General features: G+C 52.3%; 2 protein-coding genes across 2 annotated transcripts; both read right to left on the minus strand.

The window, feature by feature from the left end:
• Positions 1-4,373: 4,373 nt before the first annotated feature.
• LOC308649409 (uncharacterized protein) lies at positions 4,374-10,660 on the minus strand (the record flags this gene model as incomplete). Its single annotated transcript, XM_081294983.1, has 7 exons — positions 4,374-4,604; positions 5,404-5,465; positions 7,117-7,238; positions 8,184-8,259; positions 10,045-10,180; positions 10,268-10,359; positions 10,603-10,660. The coding sequence occupies 7 exons, from the start codon at positions 10,658-10,660 to the stop codon at positions 4,374-4,376; spliced, it is 777 nt and encodes a 258-aa protein (XP_081151109.1).
• Positions 10,661-13,626: 2,966 nt separating this feature from the next.
• TREML2 (triggering receptor expressed on myeloid cells like 2) lies at positions 13,627-23,498 on the minus strand. Its single transcript, XM_081296219.1, has 6 exons — positions 23,379-23,498; positions 21,104-21,424; positions 20,070-20,135; positions 16,728-17,124; positions 15,392-15,498; positions 13,627-15,144 (listed from the first exon to the last, which is right to left on the minus strand). The coding sequence occupies exons 1-6, from the start codon at positions 23,428-23,430 to the stop codon at positions 15,065-15,067; spliced, it is 1,023 nt and encodes a 340-aa protein (XP_081152345.1). The 5' UTR covers positions 23,431-23,498; the 3' UTR covers positions 13,627-15,064.
• Between the last annotated feature and the right edge of the window lie 853 nt (positions 23,499-24,351).

Here is a 24,351-nt window from a genome sequence, read left to right on the forward strand (position 1 = left end):
CATCTCTATGTGTTTTCAATTCCCCTTCCTCCTCATCGTCTGCACCAGGCAGAACACGGTCACTCCTTCTCCACCGCCCCTCCCCACTCTTCCCCTCACCTCTGAGTCCTGCTGGCTCCAACTCTGTCCTCCAGCTGGGTGGTGGCTGTGCCAACCCCTACCTTCACATTACAGAACCCAGGGTTATGTCCACATCAGCCCTTGCAGGGACTGTTGCAATAGATGTGTTTAAAAAGTAGGACATATTTTAAGCATACAGAAATGCATAGTTAATATAACTAACATTTGTGCCAATCACCAACTTTGTCCAGAAGTATTTGGCTCTATATGAAAATGAAGGGAGAAAAGAGGGGAAATGACTCAATCTAGGGAATGAAAGGCTATGTTTTCTCTTATGTTGTATTACATGGAATTTTACAGTAAAATTTCACACTAAGGCTTATGTATAGTACCATATCTAGATTCTTCTTTCCATTTCCATGTTTAAATGTTTTCCCTCTGTTGCATAAACCTTTGGTGTAACAGGAACCTGATGTCAGCACACACCCCAAATGATTTTATATGCATTTTTACAGAAAAAAAAAGTCATTTGGGCTGCTCAATTTCATACATGGAACTAAATATTTTTCTATGGATTATCATCAACTCTCAGAATCAGAAAATGAATGGGAAGCCATCTATCTATCCTTCTATCTATGAACATCTGTTTCTGTGTGTATAGAAAAATAACTACATGTATTTTAAAATAAATTTTTAGATATATTTGAAGCCCCCAACTGCCTCTGCTAGAGATACATATCTAGTTAAGAATTGAGTTTCTCTGGTTGTTGGCGAAGCTCAATGTTGTTTAAATGCCTTTGGTTTTTCAAACGTTCTCATCTGCTTTGTTTTTAACCTATATGCCATTTGAAAATGGTTTGTCCCTTTTCAATTGATATGAATGACCTCTTTACAAATCATGGCCTCTGGTCCTTCATCAGGTATCTGCAGAGCAACAACAGTTCCAAGCCTGCAGCTCCCCCTCTTACCTTATTCCCAGGACCTTCTTTTGTACCACAGTTTTCTATTTTAATACAGTCAATAACATTACATTTTTTTACCCTTTGTGGTTTGGGCCTTTGATGAGCTACTTAAGAAATCCCTCTGCAGCCTGAAGTCATAAAAACTCCTGTATTTTTGTCTAAACATTTTCTTGTTCAGCTATTCATGTTGAGATCTAAACCCCACCAGGAATTTATTTTTGTGTGAGACATAAGGTAAGGGCCTAATTTTATCTCCCCCAGATGGATAGCTCATTGTGCTCCTGATGCCTGCTCTGCTGCATATCACACTCCCACCCATCCATGGGCTGCTTCTCGCCTCTCCATCCTGTCACCTTGGCCGACTTCCCGGGGAAGGATGGCACAGTAATTATCATCACGTTACTGTAAGTCTTGGTCTCTGGTGGGTATGGCCTGCCTCCTCCCCTCGTTCTTCTCCAGATCTGCCTCGGCTGTGTGTTTTGGTTTCCTGTTGCTGCATAACAGACCATCTCAAGACGCAGTGGCTTGAAGCCACCACTGAAAAATAAAATGGTCGAGCTGAGGAATGAAGTCCTCCCATGTGGCACCAAGTGCCTGAAGAGGAGGAGAGGCATAGGAAGCGGGGGCTATGCAGCTGCTGACAGACCCTCAGGGACGCTGCTCCTGGGGTGGGTGGCTTGGACATGACAATGACCTCACACCTCCTGGGGCTCCACGGGTCAAGGATGAGCAATCCCCTCCTACCTCGACCGTGGGGCCTGGGGTTTAGGGGTGGCTTGGTTGCCATGGAGACCCAGTACTGAGAAAAGGGAAAGGCTATATACAGCTCTGGAAAGGGACTCCCAGGCCTTTGGTGGTCACAGGGCCAGCTCCCTCCCTGGGGATGGTGGAAGGACCACCCAAGTGCTGGGGTCTAATTGTGAACTGGGAATCTCTCCCCTTGAACTTGCCAGCTCACCTCCCTCAACCTGAGTGCCTGGCCCCACAGGTCTGCTGCACCCCTGTGATCCCCTCCTGCCTCTGGAGGCTTATATCACAAAAGCTCCTGTTCCACCACCCTTCCCCAACCCCTGCAGCATTCCTCCAGCTGTATCTATGCCTGTTTGTATTGTCACTAGTGTTTCATACACACACACACACACACACACACACACACACACATATTCTTAAGTAAACAGAGACTCAGAAATGAAGTTGTTGAAACTTCAGAGTCTAGGATCTACCATTTACTAGCTGTGTAATTTGAGGGAGTTACTTAGCTTCTCTGTGCCTCAATTTTTCCATCTGCAAAATGGGAGAAAGTAGTTCTCTTTTGGGGATCTTGGAGCCATTAATCCACATGGAGGAATCTGGCATTACGTGCTCTCTCCTAGTTGGCCTATTGAAATTAACTTCTGTATCCTCAACCCCGAGCCAAGTGCCTGGCTGTCTGTGGCACTCATAAATATTTCTCTAACAAATACAGGTCAGTTAGCTCCAGGACCTCCAGTCCAAGCCAACCCTTCGGTTTTGACAGTTTGAGAGGAAACTAAATCCCAGGATAATTCCTGGGGTGACAGCCAGCCTTGCAGGCAAGAGACCCAAGTTGGGGAGCATATGGTGAAAATGGGCTCCCCCAGTGGGTACACAGGCGAAAATATAGACCAAAAGCAGAAGTGCTGCTGGGGGTCATGAAGGAACAGAGGTCAAGTGTGGCTGCCGGTCAATCCCAATGACCTCCTCAGAGCAAGGCTGGGACAGGTGGAGTCAGAGTGCAGCCCTCGCCTCCCTCTAGCAGTCAGATCTGGATTGCAGGAGGAGGGCTGGGCAAGTGGAGCAGGGCAGAGACCCCAGGAGCCAGGGTGACACTCAGACCTCCCACAACCTGAGGGCCTGGCCCTACAGGTCTGCAGTCTGTGTCCCACAGTGACAGAGGCCGAGGACAGACCACATCAACACTGATATCCTGCCATCGACACTGCAGACGACGGCAGCACAGATGTCACAGTCAGAGATGACAGGAGCTTGCTCGCCTTCCTCCCAGAGGAAGACCTCACCCTGGAAGCCCAGCCCCCCGGATCCCAAACCTCCCATCCTTCTCCTACCTACCCACTCACTCCCTTTCTGGCCATGGTGCAGCCTGGCCTGAGTCCCACCCTGTGGGCAAGGTGGAGGTCTCCTCGTGACCGAGGGCAGGCCATGTCCTGTTCCACAAAAACCTTCACAAACCAACTGCCTGAGCAGGAAGAGGCGAGCTCCCTTCATGGAGAGACTGAAGGCCAAGGTGAGTCCACGGGACTCTTTACTGGGGCCTGCAAAGTGGGGTTTACATCCCACCGGCAGCCAGGTCCAGTGACCCTGGAGAAGTGACAAACCTGCAGTTCCCAGTGAGCCTCCTCAGAGACAGCAGAACACTATCCTGCTGTCACCTGCCATGGAACCCCACCCCCCACCCCGGGCTCAGCATTCAGAGTCACTCTTTGAGGGCACATAAAGAAAAAGAGACCCTGTCTCCAGCAGGGCCCTGCCCAGCCTGCTGGGCATGACTAAGATGCGGGTATAACGCCTTCCACGGAGGGCAGAGGAGCCCGAATCAATTCGGATGGAGTTGTGTGAATGGCCACAGGGAAGGAAGCTCCCCCACCCACACTACCTGGCAAGGGCAAGGGCTCAGAGAGACTCAAGAGCAGTGGGCACTGCCCACATCCCACTGTTCTTCCTGGCAGAGTCTAAGAATCCCAAGGGTGGGAATGGAGGTAGAATCAGGAGGCCAGGCAGGAGAGGAGGGAGCTGGGGTGGGCAGCGCTCCCCAGCGCTGGCCTAGAAACTCCGAGAAGCACCAACAGGGGAACTTGCACAATCTGGCAGGATTTTGTGGCCCCTGGTCAAGAGGAAGTGATGGTCACATAGGGAGGCAAGAAATGGGTTACTCAGATGGGCTGGGGTTGTGACTCAATGATAGAGCACTTACTTACACGCCTGAGGCACTGGGTTTGATCCCTAGCACCACGTAAAAAACTGCATAAACAAAATAAAGATATTGTGTCCATCCACAACTAGAAATATTTTTTAAAAAGAAAGAAGGAAAGAAAAGAAAGAAAAAAATGGGTTACTCAGAGGGCCCCAGGCCCCTGCCTCGTTGGACTCTGCTGTAGCACTCTTCCTAGCCCCTGGGGGGTGGTACCGGGGAGGGACCCAGAAACCCCTCTCTTATGCCCACAGCTTGTCTATGGCAGCACTCTGCCTCCAAAGGGCGTGGCCCCTGACGGCTGGTGGTCATCTCTGCCACATCAAGTCCCCCCCATTGCTGGTAGAGTAGCTTTGTACCTAGGGAGCATTTTGGCCAGTGGTCACTGCCTGGTGAATTCTGCTTCAATTCCCAGGCTCCCCACTGAGGGCGGCTGGCGGGGAGGGTGGCAGTCTTTTTCCGGTAATGCTGGCATATTCCACAGTCTGAAGGGGGTCGGGCACGGGCTGCGGGTTGGAGTTGGGGTGAGTGTTACTGTAGATGGAGTCCTCAGTGCCAAAGTGGTTTAGATGGATGAGGGACGCGTAGCAGATGGCCGCAGTGTCCTCATCAGAGAAGATCTGCTGATGGAAGCCCTGGAAATCAAAAAAGATAGACGTCCCACTGTACACATCACAGCTGCAGTGGTCAGGGGTCCTCAGAGGGCCCGGAACTGAGTGGAGGACAGAGATGAGATGTAGGACAAGGCATGGGTCCTGCAGAGCCTTTGGTCGTGAATGGCTTTCATGGTCACCGCGCGTGAGGAACAAGGCTGCGCAGTGTGGTCTGTGAAGCAGCCTCATCAGCATCACCGGGAACTTGTTAAAAATGCAGAACCAGGCTCCACTCCAGAGCCACGGAGGCAAAGTCCCTGGGGAGAGGGCTAGAACACGGGGTAGGGGTGTTATTTGTAGTGTGATCCCAGCGTTACACAAGGGCTGAACCCGAGGACTTGAGGTCCTTCCCATCCTATGTTTCTGTGACTCCATCAGGTATTTAAACAGGACAGGCCTACCCCAGAGAAGCTGCCCAGTCCTCAGCCCTGCTGAGAGTCCCTGAGGAGCCATGCTGCTTCCCGTGTTGGCCCCACGCAATTGAACCCAGGCAGCCAAGCCCTGGGCAGGCTCTGGCCCGACCTCTTAGGAGAAGCTGCCTCCTGTGAAGGCCTGGGGTGAAGGTCAAGAGCCAGGTCAGCCAACTCTCTCCAAGGAATGTGAATTGAGGAGTTTGGGAAAAGGAAGTGAGCAGATGGGTCTCAAGGCAGTGATGGCCCAAGCAGCCATGAGTATGTCAAGGTCTGGGGTGAACAGAAACTGTGAGAAAGCGCAGGCTGGGAAGTTAAGGTATGTGGGAAGGCTGCCCGTCCCTGTCCCAGGGGAGGGCTGTCCTACTCACAGGGGCCTTCACCTCCTTGTGGTCTGAAATGTCCTCATAGATGTGGTGGGATTCCTTCTCACCTGTGAAGAAGACTCAAACTTAGGGGAAGGACCTCTACCCAGCTCCCGTGGAATAAGGCAGAGAGACCAGGCCCTGGCTGGGTGGAAGGGACTCTGATGGGAAGAGGCCAGAGCTTGTTCCTGCCTGGGGAGGCCTCAAGGGCCTGGGCCTGGCACAAAATAGTATCCAGGGACACTACGGAGCAAGACAACCCAGCTGCCTGTGTCTAACTGGCCCAAGCCAGGTAAACTTCATTATCAATTCCAGTGCACAGAGAATTCCAGATTTAAACATCAAATTTAGGTAGGATCTATTAGCTGATGCAGTTATTTGCAGTAATGTCTTTCAAATTTTTTGAACCAGGAACCCCAATGAGAAATACCATTTACCCCACAAACTCACACTCTCACACCTGGGCACTCACTTTTCAAAGTTCAGTGAGAAATTGTGCGAAGCATTTTGACGTTTTGCTTTTCTATTCTGCTTTATAAAAATGCTGTTGTGACCCACTAAACTGATTTTATACCGTTTGAAAAATATACATCTAAAATTTTATAATCCCCTCTTCCCCTGAGGATTTGTACTTGAAAAATTCATATCCACGAGCTCCGATATACTTCTGACCCATGCATACATTTTAATCTTGTTGTCAACAGAACCATCTCCAGGGCATACAATTAACAAGCACATAGTTTCATGTTCTAAAGAAAGCAATCAACAAAAAAGAATCAAGAAAAGTGGTAGAAGTCATCAAAGTGCGGCAGACTTCACATGCAACTGATGATAGAAACTTTAAACTTTGAAGATTAAAGTCCTAGAAGTGCTTTTAGGAGGGCAAAAAAAATCCCCTTTGTTCCCCTTTCATTTATGTATTTTTAAATTTTATTGTGGGGCTGAGGGTGTAGCTCAGTGGTAGAGCATGTGTTTAGCACGCCTGAGGTCATGGGTTCCCTCTCCAGCACATGGAATATAAAAAAAATCATTGGGTATATTTAAGGTGTACAACTTGATGTTACAAAATATATAACCACAGTGAAATGGTTACCATAGTAGAAGAAATTAACACATCCTCTCCTCATTACCCATAATCCTCCCTGTGGCAAGAGCAGCTGTAATCTCCTGGTTTTGCAGAAATCCTGCACAGAATATGCCATTATTAGCACAGCCCTCATGTTGTACATTAGGTCTTTTGACTTATTCATCCTGGATATTTGCTACTTGGTGTCTTTTGGCCTCTATCTCCCCATTTCATTCCCTACCATGAGGAAGATGAAATATAAAAATGAGAGCAACAATATTTTTTAAATGTCATTACCCGGAAAAGCTCGTTACATAGACTTGTTAAAAACTCCTTAAACATAAAGATGGCAAAAGTATACGATCCCAAATGGATAAACCTAGCACACCTAGATTCAGGTAAATGGGCATGGAGTTGAATTGGCTTCAGGTGAGCTGACCCTTGAGCTTCTAAGGAGGACTGACTGGTTAACCCTCAGGACCAGGGGACCTGCCATCTGGCAAACGGAAGGAGAGCCACTTGGACACAGCACCTCTTCTCAGTTTCCTTGTTGGTAAAATGAGCATGATCAGCCTTGTTCCTCACCGTGAGAGGACTGCCTGTAATGGCTGAGCAGTCAGTAGTCCACCCAGAGCCAAGGACAGGGGGCTCACCTTTCCTGTCTCTTCCTCGGACTTTCCTGAGATATAGGACCATGAGGACAATGAACCCCAGCAGCAGGACGGCCACCACCACGCCAGAGGAGATGAATATCCACTTCTGGTTGCCTGAAGGGCTTGGGAACAGGGACCAGCCAGGTGAGGGGAGCTGGAGTCCAGCTTCACCTCCTGCCAGAAAACCATCCCTCCCCATGCCTGTGGTCCCTCCAGGCCTTCCTGGGCTTCCCTTCTGTCCCTGCTGCTGGGCTGAGCAGGAGACAGTCACAATGGCAGCCACACTGGCAGGGGCTCTGCCTAGCAAGTCTCACGGTCTCACCTCTGCAAAGTTAGAATGCTGCTGATGTCATGAGATTTTTTTTTTTCCTTTTCCTTTTCTGACCTTTGCACCTTAACCTTCCTTCCGGGCCGCCATTGGAGGGTCTGCACGCACCCCTCTTAGCCTCCTGAACTGACCTTTGTCCCTACTGCTTCACCCCAGCCCTTCTCTGCGAGGTGCAGTCAGCTCTCAGGTACACTGGGGTCACCTGACAACAGCTCTGCCTGCTAGTAAAGCACTTCCCTAGGTCCTGTCCTAAGTCAGAGGAAGCACACAGAGGTAGGCATCCTTAAGCTGGAGCAGGCTCCTAGGGAAAGTGACTGGGCTTCGGGGTCAGAGGGGGGCCCGGGGAGTAGTTCCAGGGACATCTCTCAGCTCCACTGACAGGCACCTGGTCTCTAGGTTAATCTCTTGTCCTGGGATGGTTTACAAGAGCCCAGGTTCACAATCTGCAGGGAGGGTGGGTAGAGGGCAGGGGACAGAGACCCACTTTCTGGGGTGGCAGCAGAAAACAATCAGTGACTACAGACCACACCTTTCCCCAGACGCCCTGCAGCTCTGGGATGGCCCCCTGCTCTTTCTGAAGATGGAGAAGGGACAGAGGCAGAAGCCACAGCCATGGTCTTGCCTGGCATCGGCCTACATCTCTGGAATCCCCGCCCTCAGTAGTTGGGGGCACCCGGCCCAGTCCACCAAGGGTGGGAGGAAACAGGGTTAAGAGATTGGGGGAGGGGCTCAGCAGTACCTTCCAATGACAGGGCTGGTGGCAAAGGCCATGGCTGTTGTCATTCTGATGCTCCTGGTGGTGGGAGGGGTTGAAGCTGTAAGAGATGACAATACGTGGAGTGCCCATCTGCTCCCCTGCACTCCAGGTCTCCCACTCCCAGATCCTAGCCCTGGATGGGAGGAGCCCACACATGGCCTTGGACCAGAAGGGGATGTGCTGCTCCATTTCCCTCATCGGGAAGTGCTACAGCGTGAGCGGCTTTAGTGTCACTTGTATATCGATTATGTTGTGGGCATCTCTGTTTTTGCTATTTTTGAGCATGTCTTACACTTCCAACCCTTAAAGCCTCCCTCTAAGCACCCCTGTGGTCTCCACTAAATAAATTCCTGCTCATCATCCATCAAGGCCTGGGGGGTACCATCTCATCTTCAGAGCCCTTTCAGGGTGAGAGGCTGCACCCTGGGCTTGTCCGACCCCTCCCTTCACTGGGCCTCTACCCAACATGCTTCTATTGAGGCACCTACCACCCTTTATGCATATGTCTGTCCTAGCCCTTTATGAACATGTCCGTCTTTCTGTCTGGGCTGTGGGGTCCTCCAGCATACAGTTGGGACTTCAGGTTTTGGGCTCCTCTTCCACAGCCTAGCCTCACCCCGTGATGTACGTGGAATGAGCCCTAAGCTAAACTCGGACAGCAAATGGCCAAGAATGACCTTCAGGCACCTGTAAGACCAAATGGCTGGGCAGACTCAGCTCCACGGAGAGAGGGGGCTGAGAAGGTGCAGTTTGAGCTCTGATGTCACTGATAAAGGCAGGGGGTTGCACCTCTGCAGTTCTTAGAAAGAATACCCAGGGGCCTCAGAATTAGTGATCACCCCTAAATCGCCATTCTAAACCCTAAGGCTCTCAGTGGTTAGGGGCAGGTCCAGGGTGAGGATCCTCAGGTGTGACACCTCCAGGTCTCAGCCCTTGAGTCTCCCGCCTGCCTGGCTCTTCAGCTGCCTCCTGTCTGTTCACATTTCTCCACGACCCACCCCACTCCCAGAACTGCCCAGTGGTCTTTCTGTGCAGCAGACCCCACAGCCCCTCGAGAGAACACTGGGGTTAGGATCAGGGGTGGGGATGTCCAAGAAAGGACTGCTCCTCGGGTGTGCTCAAGCTTGGGGACGCTCTAAGTTCCTTCCAAATAGATGGCAGCATCCTGTTGGTGGCAGCAACAATGTTAAGAGAAACACATGAAGGGAGAATCGATTGGAAACCAGGAGGCTCCAGTTTCTAGGGCCAGTTCAGCCCTCGACCACCAGGTGACGGTGGGACGCACCCCGTGACTCGACGTGAGTGGTCTTTTACTCAGTACTGAGCCATGGGGAGTTAGGTCTCCCCTTGGGAATGATCCCAGCTCTACCAATGGGACAGCCCTCGAGCTCAGGGATTTGGGCATTACCCTCGGCTTGGACAGCCCACCTCCTACCTTATTTGGCAAAAGAACATTACTTTGAAAGCCTTTTGAAGCCCCCTTGTATAAACAAAGAAAACCTGGGTTCTCACTCTCTCTTCCCACTGTGGAAGCAGGACCCTTAAGGTTGCAGAGCTGTCCCACCCTCATTTTTCAAAATTATTGCTGTGTCGTGTGATTTTTCACCGTATTTCTCAGCCAGCACATTTCACACAAGGGATGCCCAAATGTCATACCCCGCGCGGGACTCAGGAGAGAAGAGTAAGAATCAAGAGGTGACCTTGAGCAAGGGGCTTTTCTTCTTGTGCCCCACATATCAGGTAGGAGAAGGTTGGAGAATATGACTTCTAGGTCTCTCCAGCTCTGACACCTTGTGATTATGGAAGGCCAAGAGCCACATATATAAGAAGGGGGATAGCTCACCTTTAGACACATTCAGACGGATGGTTCTGAGAATGTAGACCTCGGTATTTTCATAGATTCCACAGTAATAGACTCCGGAGTCGTTTACCCTGAGTTCAGTCATAGTGACGTCGAAGTAGTCAAGCTTGAGATAATCCTGGATGGAGGATCGGGGCTCTTTCCTGCCCCTGCCCACTAGTAATTTACAATAATTTGCTGACGTTCTCCGACACCAGGTCTTAACCTTTGAGCGTTGGTCGGTCTTGTACCGGCATCTCACTACGATCATCTCACCCTCTGGTTTTTGTAGGAACTCTGTGTTCTGTGCCCAGGAGCCTGAGAACACAACCTCAAGTCAGAGAGCCCCCACACCCATCACAGCAGGGCTAGGAAGTGGGGTTTCCCTCCTCAGAGAGCAAGTTGTTTTGGCTACCCTCAGAAAGTGCCCCAGAGCCAGCCTCTGGCCACAGGGCACCCTTTCCTGGCTCTCCCCTCTGCAGAGCCCCGTTCATGCGTATCTCACCTCTCCATCCTCCTCTCCTCTCTCCCGTGCCCTTCCCCTCCTCCCTGGTTTCTTACCTGAGGCCAGGAGCACCATCAGGATGAGGGGGATCAGGTGTGTGGCCTCCTGGGCCATGGGTCGTCTTCTTGAACTGCAGTGGACAGAGGACGTGAGGGGCAGGGAAGCCCTGAGATCAGGGAGCAGAGCTGGCTGGGATTCAGCCCAGCCACCCAGCCTGAGCTAGGTGAGATGCTGAAGATGGCAGAGATCTTGTAGGGAAGCAGGGAATCTGGGGAGGACAGAGGAGGCTTTGACCTTCATGGACCCTCCAGCCCTTGGCTTGACCTTTGGGTTTGGAAGGCTCACAGCCCTGGGACTGACCGCCTAGGCTCCTCCAGGACACAGCCTCTTCCCCTTTGTAGGCCACCCCGCTGGCAGGGTGTGGGAGGAGGAATCGATGGTGAAATAAGAGCCATTTCTCTTCCCTCCCCCAAGTCAAGGAACTGCTAAAGGTGGGTGACAGAGTTAGGGGCCTTTTTGGAGGTCTGACCAGAGTCCTAAGTCCCATTGGTCCCCAGTGGTTGTAGACTTGGTGTCCAAGGCTTCCAGGAAAGTGGGAAGCTCTGTGGGGACCAGAGGAGAAAAGGAGAAAGAAGATGGAGACTGATTTCCTGGAAATCAGGGATGGGGAGGGTCCTGGAAGAGGTGGGAAAGAGCAAAGCTGGTGGGGGGTGTTAAATCCAGAAGGAGGGAGAGGAAGGAGAAGAGGAAAGCAGGGGGTCTCAGCCCCACATCATCCCCACACACCAGCCCCCAGCCTGCCATCCGCACTCCTCTAAGCCTCTGCTGAAAAACTGCTCTAATCAAGGACAATTTTAAACAGCTGTCATCAGACGAGCTACGAAAACGATCGTGCTGCAGGTTCCAGAGAACAGACTGTGCGAGACAGAGAGAGGGTCGATGGCTCTGGGAAAAGAAGCACAGGGGGCAGCACAAGACAGGAGGAGTGGGTTGTCATGCAGGCCCTGGGGAAGCCCAGGGCCCAGTGCCTCGTGAGGCCCGAGGGCAGGAGAAGCCGTCCAGACTTGCCCAAGCTGGGAAAGGGACGTCGGGGCCCCAGACCCCAGGCCAGTCAGTCGGAAGGCAGGGCGCCCTGGGATGGGGGAGGGAGGTCTGGCCTTGGCAAGGTGACTTTCTACAGCAGAAGCCAGCAGAAGAAACTTCTGCCATCGCCACTCCCCCTGAAGGGGGAGCAGACACCTGGGCCTCTGTGTGATCCGCGTTGAAAAACCCCATTTAGGGCCAATGGGAGAGTGGCGAATCTGACATTTGTTTGTCAGACTTTACAGAAGGAGTGTGTGCAACCCGTGGGGGCTGGGGCTGCTTTATTCGTTCCTTCCCGTGGTAGCAACGCTAAGCCCTGCGCAGGGATAACTGGTCTCAGGAGCCCTGCTCTCTCCCACTGAGGCTAGCAGCATCCCTGGCCTGTCTGGAACCCTGCCAGCCCCACCTGTCCCTGCCTGACCACAGTGGAGCTGGCTCCCCACCCCCAAGCTCACCTGAGAAGGGTGAGGACAGGAAAGAGACAGAGGCCGGGGATTTGAGGGAAAAGTCCCGGAGGCCACTCAGGCCCATAGGAGCTGGCAAGATGGACATAGTTCTATAGTTCCTTCTCAGTACGCCATATTCCTACCAAGGAGTCCCCACGTGTCATGGTTTGGAGGTGAGGTGTCCCCTAAAAGCTCACATGTGAGACAACGCAAGAAGGTTCAGAGGAGACATGATTGGGTTGTGAGAATCTTAACCCAATCAGTGATCTAATCTCCTGGCAGGGATTGACTGGTAACTAAAGTGGTAGGTGTGGTTGGAGGAGGGGGGAAGTGGCGTGAGGCTGTGGGAATATATTTGTATCTGGTGAGTGGAGTCTCTCTGCTTTCTGATCACCACGTGAGCTGCTTCCCCTTGCCACCCTCTCCCACCATGACATTCAGCTTCACTTGGAGCCCAGATCAATGGAGCAGACTAAGACTCCAAATAAAGTACTCCTTCTCTGCAGTTGGCATGGTCAGGTCCTTTAGTCACAGCGGTGAGAAAGCTGACTAAAATGCAGGTTCTCAGGGTGAACAGCTCATGCAGTTTCCCCCCAGTTTCAGGAAGCCCCCAGTGTGGTCAGAAAGGATGATTGGTGGTCCCCACACAGCCCTGCCTGAACTCAGGGGACATCTCAAGGCCTCTGCCTGTGTCTAGCACCCACCAGCTGGTACCTCCCTCAGGCCCCTTCTGTCCCTCCATAGCCCATTCCAGCAGACCTGCCCACAGCTCCCAGCTGCCAGGGCCTGTCTGGCCTGGGTGCCCCCCACTCTCAGGATCCTACAGACGTCACTTACCTCCCGATTGCAGCCTGTGCTCCAGGCCTCACATAGGGCTCACGCTTCTGTGAAGCTTGCCTGGCTGGCCTGAGACCACTGGATCCCCAGGTCTCCCACCCCCAAAGGACTCCAGCCCTCCTGTCCTGAGTGAAGGCCACACCATGTCACCCCTCTCCTTGAAGCCATGGGCTGACCGAGGCCAGGGCTGACTGCTCTTCCCCAACCTCCCTGCCTCCCCCAGGCTGAGTCGTGGACACGGAATGGACCTGCACATGTCTTGGACCTAGGAAGTGATAGGAGAGTCTTCAAAGCTCATCTCCATCCTCCTTTTCCATATAAGCAAACAAGATCAGCAAGGGGTGGTGACAGGCCAAGGTCACACTGGGATGAGGGGCTGCATTGGGAATTTGGACCCCAGCCTTGATTTCAATGTCACTGCCTCACCAGCTCCAGTCCCTTCACTCCTCACCAAAGGAGCTGTGTCTCAGGCCCCGACACCCATGTACCGAGGAGACTTGGGGAGAGGAGGAAACAGAGAACTGGCATCGAGTGGTCTTAAATGCAAAATGTGAGAAGCAACAGAACCAGAGAAGAACCCGAGCGGCAGGAACATCACGGCATCCACACATTTGCAGTGTCTGTGTCATTTTGTTGTATTTTGAAAACAATCTTCAGAGGTAGGAATTATTGTCCCCTTTCATAAGAGAGGAAAATGAGGCCCAGATGGGGTTAGTGACTTGCTCAGGGTCACACAGTGACAATGGCATCTCTGGTCCCCATCCCTGACTCCTTCTCCAGTGCCCTTCCCATCGGGCCTCTCTCTCTGGGAGCTGGTGCCATCAGGACTGTCAGTGATGCTGGCAAAGGGTCACCAGTGTGGTGGTGGGGTCTCCAGAAGCCATTTCCCCCAGATAAGTTAAGCCCTTCCTAGTCACACACCAGGGCAGTGGCTCTTAGCAGGTTGCTTGCTGACCAGATTGAGGTCATCATGTGTGTGTGTGTGTGTGTGTGTGTGTGTGTGTGTGTGTGTGTCTGTCTGTCTGTCCGTCCTTCCGTCCGTCCTGGGACCAGTTCTGTCAGTTGCTCAACCTGAATCCTCCTTCTGCCCTCTGCTGGATGAATGGAAGAGGTGTCCCTCTCTGCATTGTCCCCCTTCTTACCACCATCCTGTGGTGCTCCCCCAGCTGCCTACCAAGGCCCCAGTTATGTCACCCTCCTGACATGAGGTTTGCTCTCTCACCAGGAGGTCCCTGAGCCAAGGCCAAGGGTACAGGTGTCACACTTATCCCTGGTGCTATTCCAGTCACTGCAGGCTGATGGAACCCCTCATCCTTCACTGCTAGATTCCAGGACAGGGGTCTAGACCGCGGAGGCCAACTCGGAGCCACGAGCGGAAGGCAGGCTCTGTGGACCCCTGGCCTGCGCCTTCCTGGGCCACTTCTCCAGGCTGAGGTAGCTCTGAGTTGTCTTCACTGTGTCACAAGTGAGTCATTTTTTTCCCAGTGGACAGAAGCCCCTTGGGGATGAGGAGGTGACCCCTTACTCCAAACCCTCCACCAGTGTCTGTGAGTGAGCACCCTCTGCAGAGCTGGGGTTTTGAGCACCCCAGGATAGAGGACGGAGGCTGCTGCGTCCTCAGGACCATCTGGGAACTCAGACCTGAAGCCCAGGTGCAGGATCCTGGGGAGAGAGTCCTGAGTTCGGCTTCTGCAGAGGCCGGCCTTCAGCCAAGGGCTCTCGGCTTCCCAAGAGGGGCCAGCGGCAGGTGGCAGTGGTGGGGTGCAGGCTTCTGGGGGGGCAGGGGCCAGCAGCTGCAGCAGGCAGAGGCCCCATCACAGGACACATGGCCAAATGGGAAGCTTTGGACAATTCTGGGATCTGCTAATACCGACCCCTTTGTGGACCCATCCCTTAGTCACTGTCCCTTCTCCTCTTCATTGTGGGACTGTTGGAACATCAGCTGCCTCAGGACTCATGAGCCCCAACTCTTGTCCCCACATGGATGGGGAAATTTGATGAGAACAGAGGATGCTGAGGACCCAGTGGCCCTGGGTGGAAAGAGGGCAGCTTTAGCTCTCCCCCCTCCCCTCAGGACAGTCCCTGGTCTCCATTCCTCATCTGGCCTCCTAGTGTCTCCCTGGGAGACATCCGGTCATTAAGTGGTCTCAAACTAAGCTGGCTTCCACAGGGGCTCTGGTCTTCTTGGTGGCTCTGCCCAGGCTCCAGCAGAAGCATTGCACAGGCTGTAACCTGTAAGAGACAGAGGGATGGGGTGCAGGCCCTGCCCAGAGCCCCAGGGCCCCGGAACCCTGGCTTTGCCTCATTCCTGCAAGGCCATCCCCTTAGGGAGATACTAGGCCACCTCCTCCCTTGTCAGGTGCCTCATGGTCCTCTTGACTGGACACAGGATGAGGGACCCTGCCCCCCTCCCGGGACTCGGGGTCACAGCCCCTGGCACAGTTACTCCCTGGAGAGGCTCAGAGGTGGCTCCACTCACTTCCCATGTGTCTCTTCTTCCAAAAGCCATAGACCATGACCATCATCATGGGTGCTGGGAGGAAGGTCAGCACGGCCAGCAGCACGGTGAGGTGAGAGTCCAGGGGCCTGTGGAGCAGAACAGAGGGCAGGGGGAGACCAGCTCCCACTGTGTGCTCGCTCGCCGCGCTAGAAAGGCCGGACCAGAAAGAAAGCACTCGCATTCGCCTTTGCAGTCATCGCCTCCCGTCCTGGGGACCAGCTGAGGCAGAAGCTAGCGAGGCACCCAGAGTTCCAGGGAGGGCGTCCCCAGGAGGAGGGGGCATCTCTCCACCTCGATTCCTCTCCTCTACTGTGTCCCCAAATCTGACAATCTGGGAGGAGCAGGACACTAAGAGACTCCCAGTTGTGACTGAAGGGATCAAGATTCTTACTCTCTTCGGTGACGGAGACCACCTCTTGTCCCCTTTCTCCTCTGGGTGGAGGCCAGCCTGCACCCCCTCGCCCGCAGCATTTCCATGTACATCAGCGAAACATTTTTGTCCTAAGAACTTTCCTTCCCCACTGAAGCTCTCTATGCCACCCACATCAGGCAGCGGTGCTTGTGACCAACAGTAGCTGGTGTATACGCTCCAGCTCCCTCGACTTTCCCATAAGTGACACTGGATCCAGAGTCCCCCCCCCCATATTAAGTTTTCACGTGGGCATGAGGGTAATTGGCACCTCCCTTTCCTGTTCCTCTTCCCCACCCTCATTCCAGTGTTCCAAACAAGATGTCAGTCTTTATCTCAGAGTCGGCTTCTGGGGGACCCATATTAAAGTATCCCCCATTTCCCGCTCTCTGTCCCTTTACTCTAGCCTGGCACAGTGAGGCATGCCTGTCATCACAGTGACTTAGGAGGCTGAGGCAGGAGGATCGCAAGTTTGAGGCCAGCCTTGGTAACTTAGCAAGACCCTCAGCAACTTAATGAGACCCTGTCTCAAAATTAAAAATTAAAAAAGGACTGAGGACGTAGATCAGTGGCAAAGCATCCCTGGGTTCAATCTGCAAGGACTAAAAAAAAAAAAAAAAAAATACCTACTCCCTTCCTGGGTCCTTCCCTTCTACTCTCCATCCAGACTCTTCAGGAGACTCAGTCCTGCTGCTCATCCCCACTGCCTCCTTTATGTCCCCTCCAGTCACCCACCTCCCATAATAGCAGCAGTCCACACTAAGGTCCTGGTGAGCAAAAGGGGAAGGTCACCCTGATGTGGGTAGCATAGAGAGCTCCAGTGGGGATGGAACAACAGCTGCCCCGAGGTCTGTTCAAGGCCCACAAGCTGGGGTCACATGTAGGGAAATGTCACCCGACAGGTACCTGAATGAGGGTAATTGGTTGTGGCATATTCCCGTGGTGGGCGAGTGGCTGCTGTGGTACCCAGATGTGGTGGAGATGGATGTAGGGATGGCAGGAGAGGCTCTGGCATCACTGGGAGATACTGTCACCGGTGGGGGTCCCGTGGTCTTTGTGGGTCCCGTGGTCTTCGTGGGTCCCGTGGTCTTCGTGGGTCCCGTGGTGATGGCTCTGGTACTGATGAAGCTGTAGCCGGTCACAGAGGCTGGCCCGGTGGTCCCTGAGGCAGTGGAGGGCAAGAGTCTGGCCAAGGTGAGGAGTCTAGGTATAAACAGGGTTGTGCTGGAAGTGGAAGAGGTGTCAGGGCCTGAGGTGGGTGCTGGTCCCGTCGTGAGAGGAGAGCTCCTCTGAGTCGTGGGGGCTGCAGGACCAGAGAGGGAGGAATGTCAGGCCTAGCCCAGGGCCTTGGTGTGGGGAGCAGATTTTGGCAGCCCACACAGTTGTCCAGGTGCTGAAGGGTAGTCCTGTCCTCCTTGGCCCTGGGCCTAGGATTCTGAGTGTTTGCTCAGAGGGCAGTGTCAGGAAGGAGGCATAGCAAAGAAGGGAGAGACTTATGTGATCTCTTCAGCCTCCCCACTCAGGTCACCTGTTCCCAGGGGACAGCACCACCCGTTCCCACCTCTCTTGTCACTTCCCGGGCCCTCCTCATTCTTGTGGGTTAGAGAGATCTCTATAACAGGATGTTGAACAGAGACAATTCCAGCTACCCCGTAACTGTCCATTAAGGTCCAGAGATGAGGACAGGTGGGTATCAAGGGCCTCAAGTTCCAGAGAAAGCCACCAACAGCCAACACCTTCTGTGAGGGCTTAACAACACACACCGGTTCTGATCCTGCTCCCCTCGCCCATCAACGCAGCTCTTTACCACCCTGTTTTCCCAAAGAAGTCTGGAGTTTGGATGGCAGGTGACGGGGAGAAGCCACCAAGCCTTGATCTAGTGGGGCTTGTTGGGTCTGCCTCATCAGGGACCAAGACAATCGGAGAGAGGCTGCTGCACCCACCACTGCGCACAGAAAGGAGGCCTCCCCGAGGACCATGGTCACAGGCCAGATGGCTGAGCTTGAGCCATTTTTCTGGGTAAATGGAACCAGAAGCAGCAGCGTGGCTGAGGGTGGCATGGAAGAAGACCTGGTGCCCCACAGATATGCTCAGCGGTAAGGACACTCCCAAAGAACCCTCTGAAAGCTCTCACGTTGGTGCCTTAGGAGAGCTGGCATGTGGACACCCACCTTGGAGAGAGTCTTAAAGGGTGGCAGAAAAATGACTGACAGCCAGCAGAGCCGACTTCTCCAATGGCCTGCTAAGTCTCACCAATTCCCGCTCTCATTCCTACTGCAGTACCACAAATTTCCTCCAGGAGGCGCCCCACCTTCCCAACCTCCCAAGAGGAGGCAGCCCACAAGGTGAGAGCATTTTCCCTGGTTCAGACCCAGGAGATGGGGATGCAGCAGCTGAGTTTGGGGACCAGGGAAGGGGGGATGGTAAATTTCACAACTGGCTGTTCTCTCCAGGCTCTTTGGTGGGCTCCTCACCCTTTCCTACCTTAGAAATGTGAGGGCCTCACAGCTCGGTTCTTGGTCCTACCCTCTCAAGGGAGAGCTTTGTATCCCCTTGACTTGTTTTAAACATCTTTACTGAAATATAATCCACATTCCATACAATACACACATTCTATCGTTTTTAGTCTTTCAAGTTGTATGACCATCACCACAGTCGGCTTTAGAACATTCCCATCACCTCAGAAAGAAGCCCTTTAATCTCAAGTGGTCACCCCCAATCTCCTTCCTCTCCCCAGCCCTAAGTAACCACCAATGTACCTTCCATCGCTGTGGATTTCTTCAGTCTCTTGACTTTAAACAGTGCCCTTACAGAGACACTTTCAAGTATACACCCCAGCTGTCACCTGTCACTAGCACCCCAGGCTGACAGATTGGCTATCTGCTCTGTATCTGCACCTAGGCTTCTAGGAGGTATCTTAAACCTGGCATGACAAAATGGAGCTTTTCTATTATTTATTTATGGTACTGGGGATTGAACTCAGGGGCCCTCGACCACTGAACCACATCCCAGCCCTATTTTGTATTTCATATTTCATTTAGAGACAGGGTCTCACTGAGTTGCTTAGCACCTCGCTTTTGCTGAGGCTGGCTTTGCACTCTCAATCCTCCTGCCTCAGCCTCTTCTGGAGCCCCTGGGATTACAGGTGTGTACCACCATGCCCAGCCCTATTGTTATATATGTATATTTTTTTAATTTATTGACAGGGTCTCACTGAGTTGCTTACCACTTCTTTTTTTTTTTTTTAAAGAGAGAGGAGAGAGAGAGAGAGAGAGAGAGAGAGAGAGAGAGAATTTTTAATATTTATTTTTTAGTTCTCGGCAGACACAACATCTTTGTTGGTATGTGGTGCTGAGGATCAAACCCGGGCCGCATGCATGCCAGGCGAGCGCGCTACCGCTTGAGCCACATCCCCAGCCCCTACCACTTCTCTTTTGCTGAGGCTGCCTTTGAACTTGCGAACCTCCTGCCTCAAGCTGCTGGGATTACAGGCAAAATAGAGCTCTTGAGTTTTCTCCTAATTCTTCTTTCAGATTTACTAATTTCTGTTTCAGAATTACTCTACCCAGAAGGTTACACCATCTTCCAACTACTGATAAAATAGAAAAACTTGGAGTCATCCTTGATTCTTCTCTCCCTATTTTTTGGAGGGGGCACTGATGATTGAACGCAGAGGTGCTTTACCACTGAGCACATCCCCAGTCCTTTTATTTTTTATTTTGAGACAGGTTCTTGTTAAGATGCTGAGGTTGGCTTTGAACTTGGTGATCCTCCAGCCTCAGCCTCCTGAGTTACTGGGATTACAGGTGCATCGCCATGCCCAGCTTGATTATTTTCTTTTCCACGCCTCCACTTGAGCAAATCCTGTCCTGCCTCCAAAACATACACGGTGGAGAGAGAGTTTAAAAAACATAGATTTGATGTGGGCTTGGGATCAGTAGCGCACTCGTCTGGCATGCGTGCGGCCCGGGTTCGATCCTCAGCACCACATACAAAGATGTGGTGTCTGCCGAAAACTAGAAATATATATTAAAATTCTCTCTCTTTAAAAAAAAACAAAACATAGATTTGAGACCCTCCACTTCTCTCATCTCCAGCACCCACATCCCATTCCAGGCCATGTGATTTCCAGCCAGACACCCACGGCAGTCTCTCTGGCTCTGCTCATATCCTTCCATCCTCCATAAACAGCCATCGTCATCTCAAAAACAAGCCACAACACACCTCTCTGATAGCTTCCTACTGTACCTGGAATAAAATCCCAACTCCATGTCATGGAATTCAGGCTGCTACTTGACTCTGCAGCATCAGATCCTGAATAAAAGCAGCCAAGTATTATAAAATTTACTGTCCACCCCTCATTGCTTCCCTGACCCAACTGCCCCACATTCAATATGGACCAGCCACACAGGCCACACTCCTTCTCACCTCAGGGACTTTGCTCATGCTTCTCTCCCCAGAGAAGGCCCTTCCAAGCACTCAGATTTCATCAGGCTGGAGGGACCCCATCATTCAGGGTTCTGCTTGATGGCATCTGCTCAGGGAGGTGTCTTCTGATCCTCAGGACATCCCCTATCTCTGAGTTACTTTCTAGTTCATCACATTTCTTAGGGACATTTATTGTTACCTGAAATCATTTATCTGATGTGGTATTGTTACCTGGCCTCCCTCCTAAGGCAGGACTGTGGCTGATTCTGCTCACCACTGTATTCCCAGAACCTAGAACAGTGCCTAGAACACATCATAGGGGCTCAGTGAATAGCTGTTGAACTGAGGTCCGAAGAAAACAAAGCAAAGTCCTGGGTTCAAATCTCCTCTCTGCTGCCTGTTAATTCCGTGTCCCAGGGCAAGGTCAGAGCCATGGAGCGTTTTTTAGATCTCATTTTTTTCATCTTGTAAAATGAACTAGCTAGATATGGTGCACATGCCTGTGATCCCAGCGACACAGAAAGCTAAAGTAAGAGGATCATAAATTGGAGACCAGTCTCAGCAAATTAGTAAGACAATTTCAAAACAAATTTTTTTTTTTAAGTGTCAGGGATGTAGCTCAGTGAGAGAGCACTTGCCTAGAGTGTGTAAGGCCCTGGGTTCAATCCCCAGAACCACCATTAAATAAATAAATAAATATATATATATATAAAATAATGCCCATAATCTGTTTAGTCTGTTTATGGATTATGATTCTTATTCTGTTGGATGTTAGTGGAGGACACACACTCGCACATGCGCACACACACAGGCGCGCGCGCGGGCCATCCCAGTGCTCTGGAAGGCCTGCTCACCTGGAGACACCTCCAGCTGGATGCCCATCATGGGGTAGAGGATCCCGGAGCTGTTGCGCATGCACCAATACCGGCCCGAGTCCTGGAGCTTGAGGGCCTCCATGGTGATGTTGACCACCTTGGCCTGGACGTCGTCCTGCAGCAGGTAACGCGGCCCCTTCACCCAGACCCGGGCAAATCCGGGCTCACACCTCCTCTTCCTGACCTTGCACCAAACCTTGCCCTCCACGCGGTTTTTGCGGCCCTTGTAGGAGCACTGCACAGACAGGGTCTCCCCTTCCAGGTGCTGCACTTTGCTGTACACGCTCTCAGCAGGGAGACCTGGGGAGACACAACCCGCTGAGCAAGGTCTGGAGAGAGAGGAGCTGGATGCACCTTGAACCTCAGCGCCTGGCCAAAGGTGAAGGAGGGGCTCCGCTGCCCCTCCGCTACCCTAGAGCTCCCCCCTCTGATGCAGGAGATGCACAGGCCTGCAGACAGCTGGCTCCCGGTCTGTGGGGGAGGCTGACCTGTCCTTCAGGGAGTCCCAAGTCTAATGCAGGAAACTCAGCCCTAGTGTTCATCAGACACAGCCCCTCCTTCACGGTATTTTCTAGTCTTCAGGGATTCCTAGTCTTTTGGGAAAGATCCAGATGCCACCTCCATGAGACAGATGCTCATGCATAATGACAAGTCTTAAGTCTGGAAATTCAAAACACAAACCACTGAGGTAGATAAGAAAGTCCAATATTTGGGGGGAAAATGACGAGTAGCTATTTATTTCCCAAACAGGTTCACTTTAGTCTTGGCGTGGGAGCTGTGGGGAGGAGGGTGCTGGGCATTGAACCCAGGGCCTCATGCATGCCAGGCAAGCGATCTACCGCTGAGCTACAGCCCCACCCCCATTACAGCCGCCTTTTAAATGCCATGTGACCTTCGTTCATTCTAAGTGGCATTTAATTTTTAAATATTCTAGTTACATAAAACCTAAAGATCAAGTATGCCCACATACGCAAATAAACTCCCAAGAATTCTGCAACTATTCACTGCTTGTTTACAATATCTTAAATACTGTGCCTGGAGAGAAAATGTGGTTTGAGTCCTTCATAATCCATGGTATGGTGGAGAGGACTTGGGACACAGGGAGGGCCTGTGTAAGTTCAGCATTTTCTCCTCTAACAGTTGCACCCCAGAACTTTACACACACACACACACACACACACACACACACACACACACTTATCTGAAGTAAGATAGAACAGAGAGTCAAAATGAGACATGGGTGAAAACCCTATTTTAACTGCTTAACTCTCTGAGCAGTTCATTTAACATCTCTGTTTCTCCATCTGTCAAGTGAGAATAATGTCACTCCCCTCAAAGCCTGCTATGAGAAGGATGCCCCATGGGAGTGCCTTGAACACAGTAAGTGCTCAATGCATGCACACTTCCTGCTCTCAAATGCAGGTTGTTCCAGCTTTCCCCAGAGGAGCCCAGAGCATGATGGTTAAGGGCCCAGAACCCCAGACCTCTGTTCCAGTTTCCAACCCAACTGCCAAGCTGAGGCTCTGAGTAAACTAGTGCTTTCTCCAAACAACACTTTGACCCTTGAAAACTAAACACAATGATCCAACTCAGTTATTCAGTGAGGGAGCCTGGGACTTCTGAGCCCAGGAGAGAAACCCTTCTGCCCAGGGGTGGTGCATTTTTGCCTACACTACCTCTCCTCTCACAGGAGGTGAGAGCAGACTTTGCCAACCCTCCCCATGCCCAGAACAGAACAGGAAGTGGTAATTTGGTCGCCTTGGCAGCAAGGGAGGCAGGAATGGGTGAGGCCCCTTCAAAGGCGTTAGTAGCCATGGCTGGGCGAGGCCTTCAGGGATTGGCTCCTTTCAGGACAGCAGGAAGGGACCGGATGCCGCGTCAGCATTCCGAGAAAGAGTGAGTTCAAAGAGAGTTTATGAAGCCATGGGCTCCTGTCACAACCTTCCTGACAGAGGCCAAGCAAGGGTCCCTGGTTCTGGGGCCCAGGGGAGCCTAGGAAACACAGGGGCCAATGTAGAGGGTCCAAAGCTTCACCCCAGCTCCGGCATGAGGCCTGGGCTTAGCTCTGCCTGGGGCCAGATATCAGGATGGAACATTCTTACCTGTCTGCCAAGGACCTACTAAGCCAGCCCAACCTCCTACCCCTCCCCCAACTCACACACATTCAGACAATTGGGCAAGGACAAGCAGAGCCCAGGGGACAGGAAAAGATCAGCATCCCCCCCTCAAGTCAGCACCCCCCCCTTCCTCTCACCTGAGACACAGTCCTGTAGCCATAGCAGCAGCAGCAGGAACATGGGGGCCATGCTCCATCAGATGGGCAGTCAGAGGCCCAGCAAGGGGCCAGGGCACCTGGGGGATCCAAGGTGAGGGCCCAGGCCGACGCAGGACGTGCCACCTGGGTCTACCAGGGAAGGACCTTGGGTTCTAAAAGTGAAGTTGCCCATTTAGGGAAGTGAGGGAGTGTGGGACCCACTGCCACCAGCAGACCGCAGGGGCCCAAGGAGCCTATCGCAAGAGCGGCACTGGTGACTGTTTCCGCCCTCTTCCTCAGAACTTCAAGCAGGTGTGGCTGCTCCACCCAGTTGGGGGCCCCCAACACTGGGAGAGCTCACTGAATCAGACAGCTTGGCTGCCCTCCCTGGGTTTTCCCCTGAAACCATCCCCTGGAAAGTCTCCTAATCAGAGGCAGGAGATCCAGGTAGAGGCTGCTGAGAGGATTCTGGATCCTCTGGTATAGACTTTCCCGGAATCCTCCAGGCTGGGACGCAGGGACAGAGATCTCTGGCTGAACCCTAGACACACATTCACGAGGAGCTCTTGCACACTCACACTCACTCTCTTGCACACTCCCGTTCACTCGCTCATTCATTCATTGCAAAAAAAAAAAAAAAAAAGTTTGTTCCGTGGCCCTGCCTCTCCTCGCAGACTCCACCCGCATGTCATTTCTGTTCACTGGTGCAAATAACCTCTTCAGGCTCACGTGCCATCTTATTTTTGTCATGGGGAGGAAATGATGCAAATTGTAAGATTCAGAGAACATTTGGGTTCGGGAAGAGGTTCCTGTGCTCTGATGCATGAGCGTGCACGTGCGCTCTCTCTCTCTCTCTCTCTCTCTCTCTCTCTCTCTCTCTCTCTCTCTCTCACACACACACACACACACACACACACCCTGTCTCTCTTCCTCTCTCTGCCTCTACTCCAGTAATCTCTACTCACCTACCAGC

Source organism: Spermophilus citellus, assembly GCF_964194105.1.
Source record: "Spermophilus citellus genome assembly, chromosome: 5".
NCBI classification, from domain to species: Eukaryota; Metazoa; Chordata; class Mammalia; order Rodentia; family Sciuridae; genus Spermophilus; species Spermophilus citellus.

Excerpts from the sequence above, each read along its gene's own strand:
- TREML2 (XM_081296219.1), bottom strand. The coding sequence starts at position 23,430 with ATGGCCCCCATGTTCCTGCTGCTGCTGCTATGGCTACAGGACTGTGTC. Across the intron at positions 21,425-23,378 it reads GCTACAGGACTGTGTCTCAG|GTCTCCCTGCTGAGAGCGTG; the intron begins GTGAGAGGAAGG and ends GTGTCTCCCCAG. Across the intron at positions 15,499-16,727 it reads AACCAATTACCCTCATTCAG|GCCCCTGGACTCTCACCTCA; the intron begins GTACCTGTCGGG and ends TCTGCTCCACAG.